This window comes from Cupressus sempervirens, chromosome 1 (genome assembly GCF_028749045.1).
Source record: "Cupressus sempervirens isolate cs-2001-9-10 chromosome 1, ASM2874904v1, whole genome shotgun sequence".
NCBI classification, from domain to species: Eukaryota; Viridiplantae; Streptophyta; class Pinopsida; order Cupressales; family Cupressaceae; genus Cupressus; species Cupressus sempervirens.
In genome coordinates, this window is record NC_143118.1 from 598,046,347 (window position 1) to 598,066,176 (window position 19,830).

At 32.4% G+C, this 19,830-nt stretch overlaps 1 protein-coding gene across 3 annotated transcripts; it reads left to right on the forward strand.

Moving 5' to 3' along the window:
* The first annotated feature begins 12,113 nt into the window (after window positions 1-12,113).
* LOC149578859 (amino acid permease 3-like) lies at window positions 12,114-16,774 on the forward strand. Of its 3 annotated transcripts, XR_016364902.1 has the most exons (9): window positions 12,116-12,318; window positions 12,429-12,665; window positions 12,761-12,854; window positions 13,796-14,010; window positions 14,181-14,323; window positions 14,415-14,642; window positions 14,775-15,162; window positions 15,875-16,003; window positions 16,283-16,774. XR_016364902.1 is itself a non-coding variant. In XM_089832227.1 (8 exons), the coding sequence occupies exons 1-8, from the start codon at window positions 12,234-12,236 to the stop codon at window positions 15,963-15,965; spliced, it is 1,500 nt and encodes a 499-aa protein (XP_089688353.1). In that variant the 5' UTR covers window positions 12,114-12,233; the 3' UTR covers window positions 15,966-16,138. The 3 variants fall into 3 exon arrangements, 2 of the variants coding, with proteins under 2 accessions (XP_089688353.1, XP_089688366.1); XM_089832227.1 differs by lacking the exon at window positions 16,283-16,774 and having other exon boundaries at window positions 12,114-12,318; window positions 15,856-16,138; XM_089832240.1 differs by lacking the exons at window positions 15,875-16,003; window positions 16,283-16,774 and having other exon boundaries at window positions 12,117-12,318; window positions 14,775-15,289.
* The last annotated feature ends 3,056 nt before the right edge of the window (window positions 16,775-19,830 follow it).

Below are 19,830 nucleotides of genomic sequence, written 5' to 3' on the forward strand. Positions count from 1 at the left end.
TTTTCACACACATCATACTACAAATGATATCATACATTACATATATACCATTTCAATATTTACAATTACAAGGTCAGCCAAAACACAAGTGAACAAAACATTACTGAGTCGGCTAGATAGTAGAAAACTTGGGTTCCTCAAGCTGACTCGGTGACCTTCTAATACTCGACATCCACTACATTACTCGACATCATCATGCACTCGGTAGAAGTTGAGGCTCGGTTCATACTAGCCACACAACACTTCTTGGAACTCAGTAACCATTGGTGACTCAGTAGATATAGTGTCACTCGATAGAAACTAACTTCTTTGTTTACCTTGCTTTGTTAGGTGAACACTGAGTTCTTCATTTACCTTGCTTTGCTCGGTGTACACTGAGTTCTTTATTTACCTTTCTTTGCTCGGTGAACATTGAGTTCTTTGTTTACCTTTTTTACTCGGTAAACACTGAGTCCTTTGTTTACCTTTTTCACTCGGTAAACACTATTGAACTTCTCATTCACTCGGTATTCTCTAGAATACTCGGTGAGAACTGTTTACCTACTAGACTTATAAGGTAACCATTGAATGCTCGGTATACACTATAAAATAAGTGGTGAGCTAGATAAGCATTCTAAATTGAATAAGTGTTTGCACTAATGACAAATATATCATAATTCTAACAGGAAGAGATGGAGTTCAAGAAACTATAACTGGCTAAAGAACTTGTTCCCTAATCACTTCTCCTGGTTTTTGCTTGTTCCCTAGTTTTTGACCTTTTGGTTTTTGCTTTCGTCTAGTGGCCGAGTTAGGCCTATTATATTTATGTTTCTTGGTAGCTAGACCTAAAATTTTAGTTTATTTATGTTGATAACTGGTGGCTTTCAGGAACCCTTGTAAAAAACCTATTTTACTTAATAAAAAACAATTCACATATGATGCAATTCTACCTTAGGAAAGCAAAGTAGAAGAAGAAAGAAACTTCAAACAAATAATAAAAACTTATATGGAGGCATCAGGGTAAATGGTTAATGCCAAAATGTTAAAGATCTTCTTTTTGAACATACCTCTAGAAATGGAAAATGACATCTATAACATTATGGATTCCAGAAAAGGCTCATTTCCTTGCAAATATCTAGGAATCCATCTAGAAAAAGGTGCTAGACAATCCAAAAATGGGAACCTCATTATAGAAAGAGTAAATAAACATATATAGAGCTAGAAAGGGAAATGGTTAACTAAGGTAGGCAAAGCATCAAAAATTAAAGTAGTGCTATCAGTAATACCAACATTCCAGATGTCTTATCTCCCACTACCAAAAAGGGGTAAAAAATAAATTAGATAGAAAACTCAAAAAATTCTTCTATAAAGGGATAGAAGAAACAAAGAAACTAGCCTTGATCAAATTGGAAAAATATTTGCAAACCTAAAGAATCAAGAGGCTTAGGAATAAAAAAATTTAGCTAGAAGAATGAAGCTTTGAGAGCCAAACTAGTTTGGAGAACGTACCAAGAGAAAGAAAGTAAGTGGGAAAAAACCTTTATTACAAGTACCTTAATAACACAAACTCACTATCTCTCTTTAGAACAAGTTATCCACCTAAAGGATCCAAATCATGGAATTTTATGTTACAATGGCGTCCTATTATTTGTAACAATCTAACATGGGACATAGGGAAAGGTGAGGAAGTCTTATTTTGGGAAGATTCATGGGATGGACTCCCAATCCCTAATAACTATAATCTCCCTAAAAATATTAAAAACACATTAGTCAACTTGTGGGGCAAGCATGTGAACAACTACAAGAAAGTAACACAAGGGGAAGGTAAAGAATCTTGGATATGGAAATTAGTAGAAGGAACTGATTTACCAATAGAGGAAAATGAGACTTTTAAGAACTTTCTAGATAGAGACAAATCAGTCAAAAAAATAGAAGAGATAAACTAATCTGGGGAGCATCTAAGGATGGGAAATATAGTGTAAAGAAAGGATTTGATATCATTTAAACTCCCAAAGATGGGATAAGATAAATATACCTCTCAAATTATGATAGGATCTAATATGCCTACCCAAGGCAGGCATATTTCTATGGGCTACGACATAAATAAAAATACTAGCAACGAATAGATTCACCAAGATTGGCTTTGAAGGCCCATCAATATGCCCTCTCTATAAAAAGGATTCAGAGAATGCAAGCCATTTATTATATCAATGCTCCTTCACTAGAAAAAAGTTGGTATTCGCTTTGTCAAAAGCTCAATTGGACCACAACCTTACCTAAAAATCTTGAGAGTCATCTAAATAGTTGGCTTAATTTTGGAAATAAGAAAGTACATAACAAACTTTGGAACATTACTCCTTCTATTATGTTGTGGGAAATCTAAAGGAAGGAAACATAAGAATATTCAATGATTTAGATATGACTATTTCCTCCTTTCTCAACAAAGTAGAAGCTAGAATTATAGAAGTTATGAATAATGACCTAAGAAACACAAACAAAGAAGGACCATTTTCAGATTGGGATGCATAGATACAAAAAAATTGGATCAATCTAATTAACCCACCAATGGTATACCCTAAGATAAATAAACAAGAAAGAGAGGAATGCAGATGAGAACCCCCTAGTAGGATGGATCAAATTGAACTTTATTGAAGCATCCCAATGAAACCTTGGTAAGGCAGGGCTATGGTATATCATCTGCTTAGAAACATGAGGTTGAATTGTAAAGTGAGCCAAACCATTAGGAATTATCTTGAACACTATAGAAGAACTAGAAGCTCTAATGGAGGGACTTAATCTAAGCTTAGAATTGGGTTTAAAAAATAGTAATCAAAGGGGATTCCCAAATAATCTTAAATACATTCAGGAAGTGCAATACCCCCAATTAGAAAATAAATTCTAAGATCAAAACTGTCCCTACTCTTATAGACAAGTTCAAGGAGATAAGAATACAACACATATATCGAGAAGGAAACAAAAAAGTATATCGGTTAGCTAATATGGGAGTGGATGGGGAGGAAATCTTTCTTAAATTGACCTATTCTAATTCAATCCTAGTCAAAGCATCATCTAATTTAGGATGATACTTAGAAAACTTATTCATCCTGTTGATTGGATTACCATTTCGACTTCCTTCATTGCATCAGCCAAGTAATTTGACTGTTTTGATCTTCCCCAATCAAAGAGTAACATTTTTTCTTTCTCTTTGATCTATCAACTCATTGTCCTTGTATTCCCTACTTTTCATTCTAAATCTATCATCCTAGCAAATATATTCTTTCATGACATTGTAGCGGTGTTGGAATTAATTAGTACATACTTAAATAGGGAGGATGCAATATATATTTAAGTATGATTCGTAAAGGCCCAGAGGACATAGAAATATCTAATCCCATAAGGCATAGAAATAATATGAAATAATATAAGATGGAAACACATAAAGCCTAAAAGGATTTGTATCTTAACTTTCAATTATTATTAAATTTTGGGCCAAGTAGTTGGGCTATCTTCTTTTATCACCCTCTAATCATATAAACTTAAGATTTGAACATGTTATATTTATTACTAGTCATTTTGTCACATCTAAATCATTATTTTCATCTCTTAAATTGGGCCAAAGTTTATTTTTTACTTTCGTATGAATAATTAGTTTTCAATTTTTTCTCCTCTCTAAGTGACTTTTGACCATTATCTAGATCCTTCTTGTAGCTTCTTGAAGTTGGGAGAAGCTTCTAGTTTCTCTTGCAATTCCTATATACTTCTTGTCTTTTGTGGGTCTGGCTACTAGTATGCTCTAATCCCCTATTCTCTTGCCATCCTTTGATAGAGTCCAACCTCAGTTTTAGTATGGAATTTGTTCTCACTTTTTTCCATGCCTTTGAGGATAAAACTATGGCCTTTGGAGTATCTCTCAAACTTGGGAGATGGAATATATTACTCAAACCTATAGATGAGATGACTAGGTTGGCTGTGAGTAGGGATTTAGGTGAAAAAGTGTTTAATTATGAGTGTACCTAATGCACTAACAACTTGATAATTAGCACCTTAATTGTTTGCATGGCTAGAGTGTAGGTAGGACATTGAAAAATTATTCGCCTCTGCAATAACCTATTCAACAAAAGTTGGTTTGATGGTCTTGAGAAAGTTGTCATAAGTATTACTAGGGGTTTGGAAATCCCTGATGCAAAAGACTACATGACTAAGTCGCTAGGCATCCTACTTCAAGCCAAGATCCTTAAATGCCCTATTGTTTAGATTAGAGATCTCAACCAATTCAATGGTGTATGGCCTAAAATGAATGTGAGCATCCAATTCCTATTGAGGTGGAGGAATATCATTGAAGATTAGAACTGGGACTGACTCTTCCAGTACCTTAGAGCTTTTCATTTACACACATTGCCAGAGGTGTATTTCTTAGACTTGAGTAAGTTGGATTTCTCTCTTCCTAATTTCAATAAATCTAGTAAGAAAAAAATAACTTTTGTACTCTTGCTTAGGTTGATGGAATTTGATGTAAAGGAGTCAAAAAACTACGTAATGATATGCATGAAAGATGACCTCTAAGTTAGCTATTATGGAATACACAAGTAATAGTTGTATTACAATATATACTTGTTAAAGTTTTTTTTGTAGGATTTAGCTATTGTTAGATTTGTTCAGTCCTTAGGTTTTAGTTTCTTTATGGCTAAGGCCATTTTGTATTCATATTGGGTTGTAGCCTTTCTTATCCTTGTATGATATTTTTGTCATAGGAAATCTTCTCTAAGTATCAAAAGGGTGTCTATTGGTTGAGTGAGAGCAAGGCTCAACATAAGAATTGTTTAAGTTCTATAAATACTAGGACAGATCTAGGAGAACACTTTTAGTTTTTTTGAATACCTTTGGTAAGTTTTAAACATTTTGTATTTTGTATACATTAATAAAATAGAAAGGGTTCTATCTACTATGACTTCCTTTTTAGTATAAAATTCATGTGTATTTGTATTTCATATCTATTAAACAATTTGAACCAAATTAAATTCACATCTCTTATTTTTTTTTCCCTAAATCTATCAAATTAACCTCAAATAAAGAAATGGGTTGAAATTTCTTTTATAAGTGAATATTTGGAAATTTTACTTTCCAAACAATTAGGTTAGGTATGATGTTAAAGTAGAATTTTAATTGATATAATTGTAAGTAGCCACAAAAAGTCTTACAATAGATTTAAGCCCGAAAAAATCTATTAAATAGAGAAAGATAATAGTTACTTATGAAGATCGCTAACAATTTCTAATAGAGCTTAATAAAACAGAAAAAGGGAAATCTAATTGGAGACAGAATATATGATTGAAATGAAAACAAAATGGCTAGTTCCTTCCATAAAAAGAGCAAGAAAAGTTAATTATAATGACAAGTGTTGTAATTAAGTTTAGCGGTGTTACCAAGGAGCTTCTTTGTATTTGTAATTCTCCTAACCCCAAACTAGAAAGCAATTTATTTGAAACAGAGAAATACTAAACTATTAATTATGTATCCAAACTGTAGGAAGAATAAAAGATCTTTTTGAAATAAGTCAGGACAATTTAGGAAGTTAAAATAGTAAAAAATGAACACTATTTCAAAGACTAGGCTAATAATGAGCCTGAGAATTACATTGTTCGATCTCAAATTTGAACTTAATCATTGCATTCCCTTACCAAAATGTAAGAATATGAAGAGTTTTCAATCTAGACCCTATGAAAAGACTTGTATCTCTTCATAAGATTGCTCCTTGGTAGTCTCTTCATATTCTTTCTATCATTCAAATTCCTTTGTCATTCTTTAGTTGGGGCTCTATTTAAGATTGGTCTAGCTCTTTCTACTATTAAATGGCTCCTAAGGTGAATTCAATAATCAAGTTGAGGGGTCTCTCTCCTCAAATTTCTTTTGATGAACCCATTTCCGACTGACACCTATCCCCCATATTACATAACACTTATTATCTGATCAAGGGGGTAGTATACATAATTCTAGGCAAGGAATTTGTGAACAACACAGGCTAGTGTAGAGTACTTACTGACATTCCTGCTATGTTCATGGCTATGATTTGTCTAGTTGAACTAAATAAACCAAGTATTTCAACCTTATGTAAGTGGTTATTCAAGCATGAATACACAAGAAATGTAGACAAAGCAATTGCATGTACCAAAAATGATATATACATATGTAGACCCTACCATTATGATATACCTCTAGACCAAAGATAACTCATTCTATTGTATTCACTCTTTTCATCATTTGACTCCAGCAGACTAATAAAGTGGTTTCCTATTGTTAAGAGAAATCTAGCTTTTCTATTAGTTTTCTTTCATGTTCGCCCAACAAGTAGTAGCAATTGGATGGAGACATATCTAGTGGAAGAAGAAATTGAAGTTTGAGATAGCAACTCAATTTTGGACATCAACTTGTTAGAACTACCAAGTCAAAGCTTTGAAGAAGAGCATGAAGACAGTGAACCATCATCACCCTTGATTATGATGGATGAATAAATTTATATCCATTTAGCCTGATGGACATAATGTCAATCTTTGATAAATTGTAAGAAAAATTAGATAAATTGAGATGATTAATATAAATAAAAGGGTTAGAGTAATCTTTCTAATTTCTATAACTATTTATTTAACCATTAAATATAAAGAAGCCTAGAAATAAAATAAGCAACAATCCCTATATAATGGAATAAATCTATTAATGATCCATTTTCTTATACATAGTCTCGTATTCATTTGGAATGAAGTAAATCTTATCAAACATGATTTTAGTACATCAACCTTAATACTCATATTGTTTCTTCCTAATATAACTAACAAATTTTATATTTCAGCGATCAACTGAACCCAATACTAGTCCTCAAAGAGAACCTATTAAATTTCAAAATTGTTTTCAAAAATCGATAATATTCCCAGTAGAGCAGGAGTAAGATGGGGAAGTAATATTATCTAGTATTCTAATTAGTGGATAACAATTAAGAATACATTTTAAAGAAATTTTAATAAAAAGATAGTAATTATAACGCGAAGACATAATTAATCATAACATGAAAACTTTAATAAGTAAAATTAAAATTCATATTGTATCTTTGAGATAAAATGATGATGACTTTATATAAAAGCTTTAAAAGATGTCTTAGACTATGAATCTTTAAACTGTTATGAGTTATAATAGCTATTGAACTTTGTCGGATCTAGAAAGCTTATATTGATATCATACTAGAATTACTAACATTGAAGTGCAAGTGATTGAAAAATATAGAATACAGGGACCAAAAAGTTGTAGACCAACAACTAAAGTTTAAAAGCGAAAAGGGAAGTTGAATCTTAAGAAAGTATGAACAATTAATAATCAATAAAGTACTAAAAGGAAGAAATATCTTCTAAGAAATAAATGTAAAATGTACATTGAAAGAATGTAAGGAGGGGTATACCCCTCCAAAGACCTTTGTAGAAAGTCCAATGCAAATGTACTATATTTTTCATGACTAGAGAGTCTTGGGCAACACTTGGGATTTTCTTCCCTGTTCTTTTCCCCTCAGTACCCACACTTGAATGGGGATAAAAAAACTTGTATTTTATATTAAAAATAATATAAAGGCTTCAAAGCAATTTACCGATCAAAAAAGAAAAAGATGATTATATAAAAAAATCTCTATGTTAAAATTATTTTAAATACTAAAATAAGTCAATTTTAAAATTTTAAAATTAAAATTGAATTTTCTACTAGAAAAAATAGATTAAGTTGTTGTTTTTAAAATCATATGCTAATTTCTAAAAAACCAATGAGAAAATAAGAGAGAATTATTGAAGTATATAGTTGGAAAAGAATTTTTTTTCAAAAATTGACAATTTTCTTGCAAGAAAAAGTTATTTTCAGGAATCGTGATCCTACCCTAATGCTAAAGGTAATGGTTATGTAAGCCTTAAACATGACCATGATCCTAAGTATAATACTAATCTTAATCCCTAAAATATATCTTGACCCCAACCCTCAATTTTAACCATGATACAAATCATCGAATTGACCTTAATCATTATATGTTGCTACTTTTTAATAAATTTACTTAAATATATTATAATAAATACCAATCTTATAAAGTTGATAACATATAAAATTAAACAATTTAAAAATTATTAGAATTAAAACAAGATTGATATTATCTAAATTAAAAATATCATTAGTTAGATTGTTGTGTTGTTGTTCTTGCCATCAAGTTTCATATCTAATAGGGATGAAGTCCCCTACTTGTAGTCTCATTGAAAAAAAATAACATATGTAAAATAAATACGTAATCCGATGAAATTATATTTAAACTAATAGTTTAATGTTTTTGTACTTGCAACATGAGCTGATAGGTGTTTAGTAATAAAATTACTTTTTAAATATAATTTAATATGAATAAATTAAATTATAATTAATTTTATAATTTTAACAAATTTAAAAATCATAAAATATTTTAAATAGATTAAATAAATATTATTTGGAAAAAATTTCATGCATAAAAAAAATTAAAAAAAACCAAAAATAATTAAAACAACTTAAAACGAAACTAATTTAAAAAGCTAAAAAGAAACTAAATTAAGAAATAAACTAAAATAATTTTAAAAACTAAAACCTAAACCAATTTTAAAAAATTAAAATTGAATTTGGATTTTCTTAAAAAAAGAAGATTACCTTGTTACTTCAAAAAAAATATTAAGTAGGCAAAGTGTAGCTATATGTAATGTCCCTTTCCTGCCTAGCCCCTATAATTGCCTTAAATTTATCATATATATAGGATTTCCTCAATTAATTAATTATGTAACTTGAAATCCTACAACACAATTACGATTCATAGTCATAATGTCAAAGTTAGATTTCTTAGAGTAAGAAATAATATATAAGGGATATAGATCAATTCATTGTTGGAGTTAACTTGAGGGTGACCTAACCATACAAGTGACAAGGTAAGGCAACTTAACCTTAGAAACCTCCTATTGTAGGTCTGAGAGTAGATTTATTATCTCTCTTGGCCTCATGTGATTTGTTCCATACATATGAGGTTGTGTACCTATTGTTGTTCTCCTTCATGCCACCACTCCCAAGTTACTTCTAATGATTGAACAACCATTTACCATGGTGAGGATTGTGCATGGAGGCGTCACTTAGAAAATCTAAATTATAATATGTGCATTGATGACATAATAAAGAACCTCCCTATTTTTCAAAAAATATTGCCTCAAACTCCTTTTTGTCAACCCCTCCAATACCCAGCCAATACCCCCCATTCCATTTTCTTATATAAACCTCCACTGCCACCTCATAAAAACTTCCCTCCTATGTATGTAGGAAAAATATTGCCCTTCTTTTGTCCATTTTAAACCCTCCAATATCAACACACATGATAGTTTATTTCCCCTTTAGTGAAGATCTTGTGGGATTGTGAGGAGCATTCATAATATGGTGCTCCAAAAGCCTATCCTTCCTGAGAATAGATACATGCATGTCTGCCATCCTGAAGAGTGTGGAATTAAAAATTAATTCAAAACTTAATGATAAACAATGCTCATGTGCTGATATTATGATGGGTTTAAGCATTTGCTTAGTTGGATTAGATTTGTGTATCTTTGTAATTATTATAAAAAACAAGTCCCAAGCTCAAATGATTATGTCATTAACAATATACAAAGCAACAATGTCACAACCACAATATACCAGTCAAAGAGTTATAATTGGAGATACCAATGCAAACACTTGAAAGTTAGTCTTAAAAGTCAGCTAAGTTATTATTTTGGGTTTCTACTCGTATACATTACAAATTTTCAACTTTAGGATAGATTTTGGTTTTGTTAGGATTCTAACTTTTCATTGTTTAAGATTAGGTTCTAAAAGTTGAAATTTGTATGAGTTAGTTATAAAATACATTCCAAACTTCCAAACTCTAACTTTTAGGGTGGTTATGAACCCAAAGTTGGTTATGCTAGAAAGGCATAAATATCATAAGAAGGTCATTTAAAGGGACTTTGGGTACTCATTGAATTAAATATCATTTATGATATCACTTCAAAACTAATACTTGAAATAAGTTTTGGAAAGTAAATACAATCGTGTTCTTTGTATTTAAGTAATTTTATTGTATTCTTGGTATGAGGATATAATAATGAATATGAATTCTTTCTCTTTTTCGTGAATATTAATTTTCAAGATATTGGTTCATATTCTGGTGGATGTTCTCATGGTACTTTGCTAATATATGGTGAATACTAAATCATGTTCACATTGGTGATCACTTTTACAAGTAGATATTAAAAGTTTTCATTAGTGATTTTAAGCAAAATAAGTCAAAGCTCGTGAAGTCCATTTTCCCCCTTTAGCACCATGGAGACTCCCTATTCACAACCACAAGACAATATGCTTAGAAGGTAGTCTCATCACCATTCTCCTAATGACTATGTCACTTGCCTGTTCATTGTTGATTACCACACATAGGCAATATGCATAACATCTATACACACTTTCTATATTAGGTCATTATACTAGCAATATACCTATCATTAGTAAATCAAATAATTATAAATCACATATTAGATCATTGATATTTATATGCGTATAAGTCTATAGGAATGTATACAAAATACTTGTTACTTAATATATCTATCTTATGATCATATCAATAAATTGATAGCTTGAATTATTCCATCTTTTTTCTTTATATTTCTCTTTGCCAATGATTGATTGAATGGAGTTGGTTTGATATGGTGATGCTTAAATATTTAATATTTGAATGATAAATGATTGATTACTTTTTTTTATTCCAAGATGTGAATTAATTTATGATGGTTTAATTTTCTTGTTTATTCACTTTGTTGAAATGATCTTTTACCAATTGATAGATTTCTTGAGTGCATCAACAATTCATGAGTGATAATATATTGATGTTTTCTTGGAATGATCTCCCCTTTATAATTTACAAGTTAAATGATCACCACCTTTCACAAGATTTGTGCCACTACTTTTCATTGTTGCCTTTGAGAATGATATACCATTCTCCCAATTGATATCCCCTTAGATGTCTTCCTCAAATAGAACCTTATCCTCTTTAATATCTCTTTTAAGTATAGGGAGTTGGACACCCTTCCATTTGTTAATGCCCTTATGAAAGGGTCACATACTTTGGTTATGAAAATGTATATATGTTTGAAAACCACTACCACCCTTATCACTTCTTATTTAGCCTTCACCTATCTCTCGTTTCTCAAATATGTCTTTACAACTTTTCAAATACACATGTTCCATTTAAGATTTGCATATCTTCTTCTTCTATGTCTACCTATCTTATTTTATTCTTTATTTCTCAATTCTTATTTTAGATCTCTCCTTATACTTCTCCTTTGAATCCATTGTAGATCTTGTCTACTACTTTTTCACCATTTCATCTTATCATTCTTCTCCTTTATATCTTCCCATATGAGTGAGAGGTCACACCTCTTCATCATGTTTACCTTCTGACTTGAGAGTCACGACTCTTCATAATTCTCCCTTTTTTGAAGAATCACAACCCTTCATAATTAGAACCCTTTCAAAGAGTCACAACCATTCAAAATAACAACCCTTTTGGAAGAGTCACAACCCTTTATGATCATAACCCTCTCAAAAATTCACAACCTTCATAATTGTAACTCTTTTGAAAAGTCAATGACCCACTTTCTAAGAGTCACAACCATTTCTAAGAGTCACAATCCTTGACCTTTTGAAAGTCACTTCCTTCTTTTATTCTCTTTCCTTTCCCTTAATTCTTATGTTTCCTCCCTTTTCCCTCCTTCCTTTTCCCCTCAAATGAAGCTCTCTTCTAACCCTTTTATATATCTCGTATCAAGGAGACACTATACCTCTCATTTGAGAAAGGCACAACTTTTCCATGCATACCTTTTTAACCATTTATTTAACTTAACTAAATTTGAATTATTCTAATTTTATTCTTTTATGTTTTTTATTTAACTATCATTCTTAATTATTTAATCTAATTCCAAAGACGGGAACATGACACCATTTTATTAATGATTTATTTAGAGTGGACTATCTATAGATACCATTGACTATTTGACTTTATTAAAATTAGTTAAACCATACATTCCTATCTGCCCTTCATTAAAAAAATCGAACTAATGGCGTTTCTTTATAAATATAAATTTGTCAGAAACCATCAACCTGATTCATATAAAAAGAACAATAATTAGCACACTTGATTGTGCAGGTAGGAAATGACAGAATTAGAGGCGACCCTGATTTGGAATAACGAAATTAACAGGCATCATCTTTCAAATGAAATACATAACCCTCGTACAGGTATTACATATCTTTGAATTACAATTCTACCATGTATAGAAACTCATTATGGATGCTTCTGGTTTGGCATATAAGATCCCAATCTTTCTCATTTTGAATGGAATGAACAGGCACATTATGGACTGCAAGTGCACATATAATCACAGCAGTGATAGGAGCAGGAGTTTTATCCCTGGCCTGGAGTGTTGCTCAAATGGGATGGATTGCAGGGCCTGCCGTCATGCTTGTTTTTGCCCTCATAACATACTATTCATCTGCTTTGCTAGCAGATTGTTACAAGTTTCCTGACCCTATCATTGGACCCAACAGGAACTACACATACAGAGATGCTGTTAAAGTGAATCTGGGTTCTCAATCCTACCATGCCCTCTTTCATGATTTCCTTGGCTATGCATTTATTGTTGGTATTAGCTAGTTATGTCTCTTTTCTTCTTTCTTCTAGGTGACAGGCAAGCATGGCTGTGTGGACTGGTACAATATGTGTCCCTCTATGGAACTGGGATTGCTTATACAATCACTGCCTCTATTAGTATGAGGTAAGCTCTCAATGACTCAAGCTTTAGGGTTCTCGGATTGTTTTATGGTTGAGAGAATAAACAGTTGTTGCCCTTAATGTCACTCAGTGCCTTACCAAACTCCACTATCCAATCAGCCAATATTCTGGAGTGTCCACAAGGGTCTCCTACAGAAATTAAACTTTGAATTTATACGCGTCTTGCAAGATTTTTATTATATAAGTTGGGATGCACAATGCACACGAACGAATCAACGCAAGGATTGCCTATGTTGCATATATCATGAAACCCTCAATTGGTGGTGGTAATTTGGGCCTTAAAAATGAGTTTATAGTCTACCTTTTAGTGGAATGTGTAAACAGGTTCTAAAAATCGAGTGGAAAAAACTCAACGCTTCTTATCTTTTGCTAGCCTTCTAGAAATGGCTGGCCAAATAGGACCCAGAAATCATTAACCATTTCAATACCTGATCTTTTTGTTTCTCTGACTGTTAGGTTGAGCCTCTCCTCGAGATGGACTTCTGTCCGATTAATCTCTCGTCAGGCTTTTTAGCTATTTTTCTTCTGTGGTCAATGGGGGCAATCAAGACTGGGGACCAGTATTTTTTGTTCTTTATTAACTCTCAACAAGTGAAACTGAAAAATATACGTTTGTGTACTTGTTAGAAGTTAAAAGATAGGTCATTGTTTTGTGTGATGTGATTACAACTTAGTAATTCTGGCGCACACACAAAAACCCCACAAAGATCTTAGAAACCCCTTTTCCTCTGTTCAAACCACTTTTACTTCATTCTTTATCACTTTCCACATTTATAGCAACATTCGATACTCTGCTGTTTCATCTAAGTAATATTCTCAACTTTATGTTTTGACTACCCATTTCTGCAACCTATTGATCTGAAACTTGCTAGGGGAGCTTTCTGATTTTTTCACAGCTGATCTAGTTGGATGCTAACATTGCAGAGCAATCAGGCAATCTAATTGCTATCACAAGAATGGACATGACTATCCATGCCACTTTTCAGAAACTACCTTCATGATCATTTTTGGAATGACACAATTTTTTCTATCTCAAATACCAAACTTTCATAAAGTTTGGGGTCTTTCAATAATTGCAGCGATAATGTCCATCTCCTATGCAACAATAGGACTGGGTCTTGGCGTGGCAAAAGTAGCTGGTATTCTTTTTATACTATTCTCTATCAGTTTTATTAGAAAATGTTCTGATGATACTTTTATTCTGCTCCAGTCTATTTGTCCAGTTTAGATATTTTCAAAATCCTATCAAATGCACTGTAGTCCTTAACCTTTCGACTTCTAAAGGGACTCCAAAATCTTGTTAATGTAGAAAATGGAAAGATTTATGGAAGTATATCGGGAATCAGCTCGAGCACAACAATATCCATGTCACAGAAAGCTTGGCTGGTCCTCCAAGCTATTGGCGACATAGCATTTGCTTATCCATACTCTATCATTGTCATAGAAATTGAGGTATGGAAATTGTTAGTAAATAGTCTGTGTTGCAAAATTTTCTTTTAAGTTGTAATCTAAGTGATTCTGGATTTATCATATTATCATGCAGGACACTTTGAAACCAGAACCTCCAGAAAACAAAACTATGAAGAAAGCTTCCATGTTTTCTGTAACAACAACTACATTCTTCTATTTGCTTTGTGGTTGCTTTGGGTATGCAGCATTTGGAGAGAATGCACCTGGAAACCTCTTGACAGGTTTTGGTTTTTATGAGCCTTACTGGTTGATTGACTTTGCCAATGCATGCATTGTAGTTCATATGGTGGGAGCCTACCAGGTTAGAATTTTCCAAGCCTGTTTTTTTCTCTCAATTATTTTCAACTGCCAGTGGGCCCTAATAAGCTCTAATAAAGGTTACAAGTTGAACCCTTCATAGATAAAAATAGTTTTTTCTTAACATCTCTTGCAGGTATACTGTCAACCCTTGTTTGCTTTCATTGAAGATTGGTTTCTGAACAAGTGGCCAAATAATAGAATTGTCAGAAATGAATATGGTTTGCCTATTCCCCTGCTTGGATTGTATTATGTTAATCTGTTCAGGCTATTTTGGAGAACTTTATTTGTGCTATCAACTACTGGTATTGCCATTTTGATTCCATCTTTCAATAATGTTCTTGGACTTCTGGGTGCAATTAACTTTTGGCCATTGGCAGTGTACTTCCCAGTGGGAATGTATATGGTGAAAAATAAAGTCCAACAATGGACAATTACCTGGATTCTTTTGCAAGCTTTCAGTTTCATTTGCCTTCTCGTCTCAGTGGCAACTTTGCTTGCATCGATTGAAGGCCTTGTTGAAGGTTAGTACATAGTGAACACATTATATCTTCGGAAATTCCATTATGAAGGCAAACTCAAGTGCTTTGCAAATGATGTTAAATATATTTTCTACCATCAATGAAATAATTCATTTTGAGAATGCTAAAATGCGCACCGAGAATTTACATTACACAGGCATGATAAACAATTGCCATGATAACAATAATGAGGTCCACTCTAGCTTACACATATCAGAAAATACATATATTAACCCTTATAATGTGTTAATCTCGAGTCCCACTGGCAATATACTGAAACGTTTCGTACCTTACAGGTGTTTGACTAAAAATAGTTGTACAGATTTGTATTTGTTCTATGATAAAATTCCAGCCTATTACCAAAGGCGAAGAAAAAGTTCTTATTCAATAATTAACGGGCGATTCTATGTTATACTTGATACAACTTATGTTGATAAAAGGAATTGAAATGATCAAGGCTAAAGAATTTGATCCTGCCTAACCGTGATTTGGTATGGACCATAATGAACTGATAGAACTTTGTGCCTTGGTCTTTACTTAAGCAGATTTAACAACAATCAACAAATGCCTTGGAATGTGTCTGTACCAACATAGATCGTGTTGGGTTTTATAATTTTGTTGATTTTTTTACAATAGTTCTTCCAACTATTGGTCTTCCAATGCATTTTACAGATATACAGTCCTTCAATAATGTAGGTTTCATTTCCTGGAACAGCTTGTTCCTAGATCAATATATGGTGTTGATGCCTGATGGATCTCCACACCAGAACTTGAGGTATGTCTTCAGGGGAGTTTGCCTATATTGAACTAGGCAACTATTGCTACATTGGATGTACAGAAGAAGGTGATTCCTAAATCTTCATATGTTGAACTTACATGGTAATACTTTCACAATTATTTGATCAAGGACTTTTATGCCCAACTGTCCAAAGGTGGAATTTTATACTTCATTCAATATAGGAATTCATTCACTTCACAATGATTGTCTAAAGCTTCCCATGAATCAGTTATCTCAATTTTTTTTTATGCATAGTGGTATAAAAAATCATAGCTTCTATTACCAATGTCCTATGATGATATTCTTACAGACTTATGATCGAGGGTTTTGTAAATTCACCTACAGCTATTAGGACACAGTCATGTGATCTTGAATGTGGCGTGAGAATGCCTCCAAGAAAGTTGAAGGAGGCTTGTTCCAATTCTCATTTCACTGCCTTAGAAATGTTTCTATGAGCCAATGGCTTCTTAAAATTTTGAACTTGTAAATTTAATTTATGCCGAGAGGAGTAGCGTTGCAGATTCTGACTCATCTTACTTCTAAGTTCTGTAAACTTATAGATAAGTGCTCTGGATTAAAAAAAACCTAGATGGCCCCCGCTGTAATTTTTTATCTTGAAATCAATAGTTCCTCAAGCATTCAGTGAGACCACATCACAATCCACTTCACCCTTGAACTGTGCCATATTATGAACTTGATCATCAATTTAGTGTTTACTTATTAGTCTGCATCATATTTTGATCGTAGTAGGTGGGAAGATGAATATCGTGTGTTGGTAAATTTGCATGGCTTGATTGTCTCCTCAAAGATCAGATAGTACCAGCATTCACCTAAAAATTATTTTTGTAACCTAGTACTTACTGTTTTGGTGTCAATGACAAATAGCTATCCCCTGATCATCGTCAACATGTTGTTTTTTGCATAATCAGTACCATTTGGCCATTTCATACTTGTAGTGGATGAAGATTAATCTCTATGGACAATGTTGGCTGCTATATTTTTCTAGTCCTCCTGGTCCTCAACAGTTTAGCTATGAAACATACAAGTCTAACACATCTTTCCAGTTTTTTCTCGTGTTCTATGATTCACATACCCTGATAGCATAATCATTGAATTCTTCTGTATAATTGACTATTGTTTGTTCCTATTTAATTTTGAGATGTTACAAAGCCACTTAATGTGCGCTTGTTAGGCCTAAATATACAAAAAGTAGACAAAAAAATATTTTCTTAAAGAGCTTAGTTTCCTATGCGAGTTGTCTGCTCCATCACCATTGCCTCTCATAGACACAATCCACCATAACCAGGCAGCTTTTTCAGCCAAAGGTGAGGATATAGGATCTCTGACAGACTTTTCTATAAATGGAAAATCATGTCTCCAACTAATATAGTCAACTATCCAACTTCCTCGTTTCAGGAAGATTGAATCATGATCTCAAATCGATGGTAGTTGGTTTATACACCTGCTTTCTATGCTAGTTTGAAAGAAAAATGAGTAGGAAAACATTGCTGTTGACTGTACATAAGTTGGTAGGTGCGAAGATGGAAAAGTAGCTAATTAACAATTATAAACAAAAGGTTTGATGATCATTTGTTAGGATCATAAATCAACCTAAGGGGTCTCTCTATTAGTGATTTGACCGCCTAAAAATATGTGAGCACAATTGTAATTGGACGTCTTGCTACCAAATATGGACGGGAAGATTGAAATAGTCTGACATACATTCCCATGTGGTATCTTGATATATCTTATTGAGGAAAGATGTAAGGTTCAATTCTCCAAGCAAGAAATAGTAATTCACAATTAATTGGTTACACTAATACATAATTTATCAAAATCTATCCATTTCTTTAGACTAATCCAATTGATAAAAACATTCTTCCTAGAGATATTTTCAAATGTAAGAAATAATGATAAACTGAATGAATGGCGGCCTTAAAAGGGAAAAAAACACATATATCTCCATGAACACAAGCCTATAAAAACTCTTATAATTTAAATAAGATTGTACTCCCTTGCGAACCTAATAATCATACTTAAATTTATGTAAGCACAATTGTAAATGGACGTCTTGCTACCAAATATGAATGGGAAGATTGAAATAGTTTGACATACATTGCCTTGTGGTATCTTGATATATCGTATTAAGGAAAGGTATAAGACTTTGTTATTTGCAAGGGGGACTCCTTTTGAGCTTTCATGCCAAAGTTTAAATAATTTAAAATATCACAACATTTGATTGGCAGAGTGTCTTGTGAATTGAAGAATCCACTATATATAAGAGAATGATTTCCTCAAGAGGAAGAACATAGTCGAAGAAACACTGTTGTTGAGCAAAATAATTCAAGTTTCATTGTCATTATGCATTTACATAAGTTCATTATGTCTTGAATCACCAAGACCATGATACTACACTCACCATCAATTGTACCTACATCAAACTCTCGATGTCTCACATGTTTGTACAATATAGTCAACAAGTCTTGATCCCACAAAAAAATTATATTAGGTAACACCATCTCTCTACCTCATATTGATAAGTAAATTGATGAAACAAATGACTAAGGCAAGCCACCTAATATAATCTACACTCATGCCAAAATATCTATGAGAATAGGTGGTCTATATTTGAGTCATATATACAAGTTACATACAAACTATAGACAGCTTATAACACTATGTAATTCATCGATCTCACAATAAAACATACAAATCAAACACTACATAGGTAATTATACCAAATAGGGATAATCATTTAGATAAATATATACAAGTTTTCCTTGACCCAAAACACTAAATCACCTCAAATTTGGTTTGGTAAAGTTCATAATACCATAGTTGAAGTAACTAATTAATAGCTTGAATAGAAAGTCAAGTTCAAACAAATTGCATATCAACATATCCCAACCTAATACACAATGAGGTGCTTAGAAAATCTTCTATGCCACCTATAAGAAGTTTGAAATTGGACAATGTATGCACAAGATACGACTTGTTAAATAAAAATTATCTTCCAATTTGCATTTTCTTTGCAAACTTAGGAAAACTAGAAAAGTGATTGATTGCACGATGTGGCACTAAAAGGAAATATTTGTCAATTATAAGTTTAAAAAAATTGTCTTGTGGGGTGAAGGTTATGGCCTTCCAAAGAAAAAGTCCTCCATATGGTTTGATATGATCGATGACTTGTCAATGAGGTGACCAATATGCAACTAGTGTAGGTTTATGCCCCAAAAAGATGGCCATGACCACTTGCTAGGCTAGTACGATCAAGATGCTTAAACCTACTTGACAACTTTTAAAATTTATAGTATTTGGTGATATTTTTATTGAAATATTATATAGACCCATGCATAGGGACATACGGCTACACAAAAAAATCTTGTGATATGATTCAAAAATCATGCTAATGGTATAATTGTAGGGATTGTATAAGCTTTATTTGTGCTCCAAAAATTAGGCCAAAATTTTATCACCAACCCCTACAATATTTCCATAGGAAAATATAAGTTTTTGGACATTTTAGAGACAACAATGAGGTTTGTTTCTTTTCTAGAAGATCACCAAAAATATTGACCCTAAAACCCTCATAAAGAAACACCAATAAAAAATCAAATTGCCAAATCTATATCAAACCATAGTTAGAAACCAAAGTTTGTAAGACAAATGTGAGCTTGAAAATGTGTTTGTCATTTTCTTACAAAGCCGTGGATTCAACTATGCACAAAAAATGTTATTAAGGTTTAGGTTTAACAATATCGAGAATATCTCCTCCAACAACTTGAAAACTTAAATCTAATGCTAAATCAAAATAAATTGGCAACCATGGCAAACACTTTTTACACAACATCATGAGAGAAAATATGCAAAGAAACCTTCAACATCTACAGTCC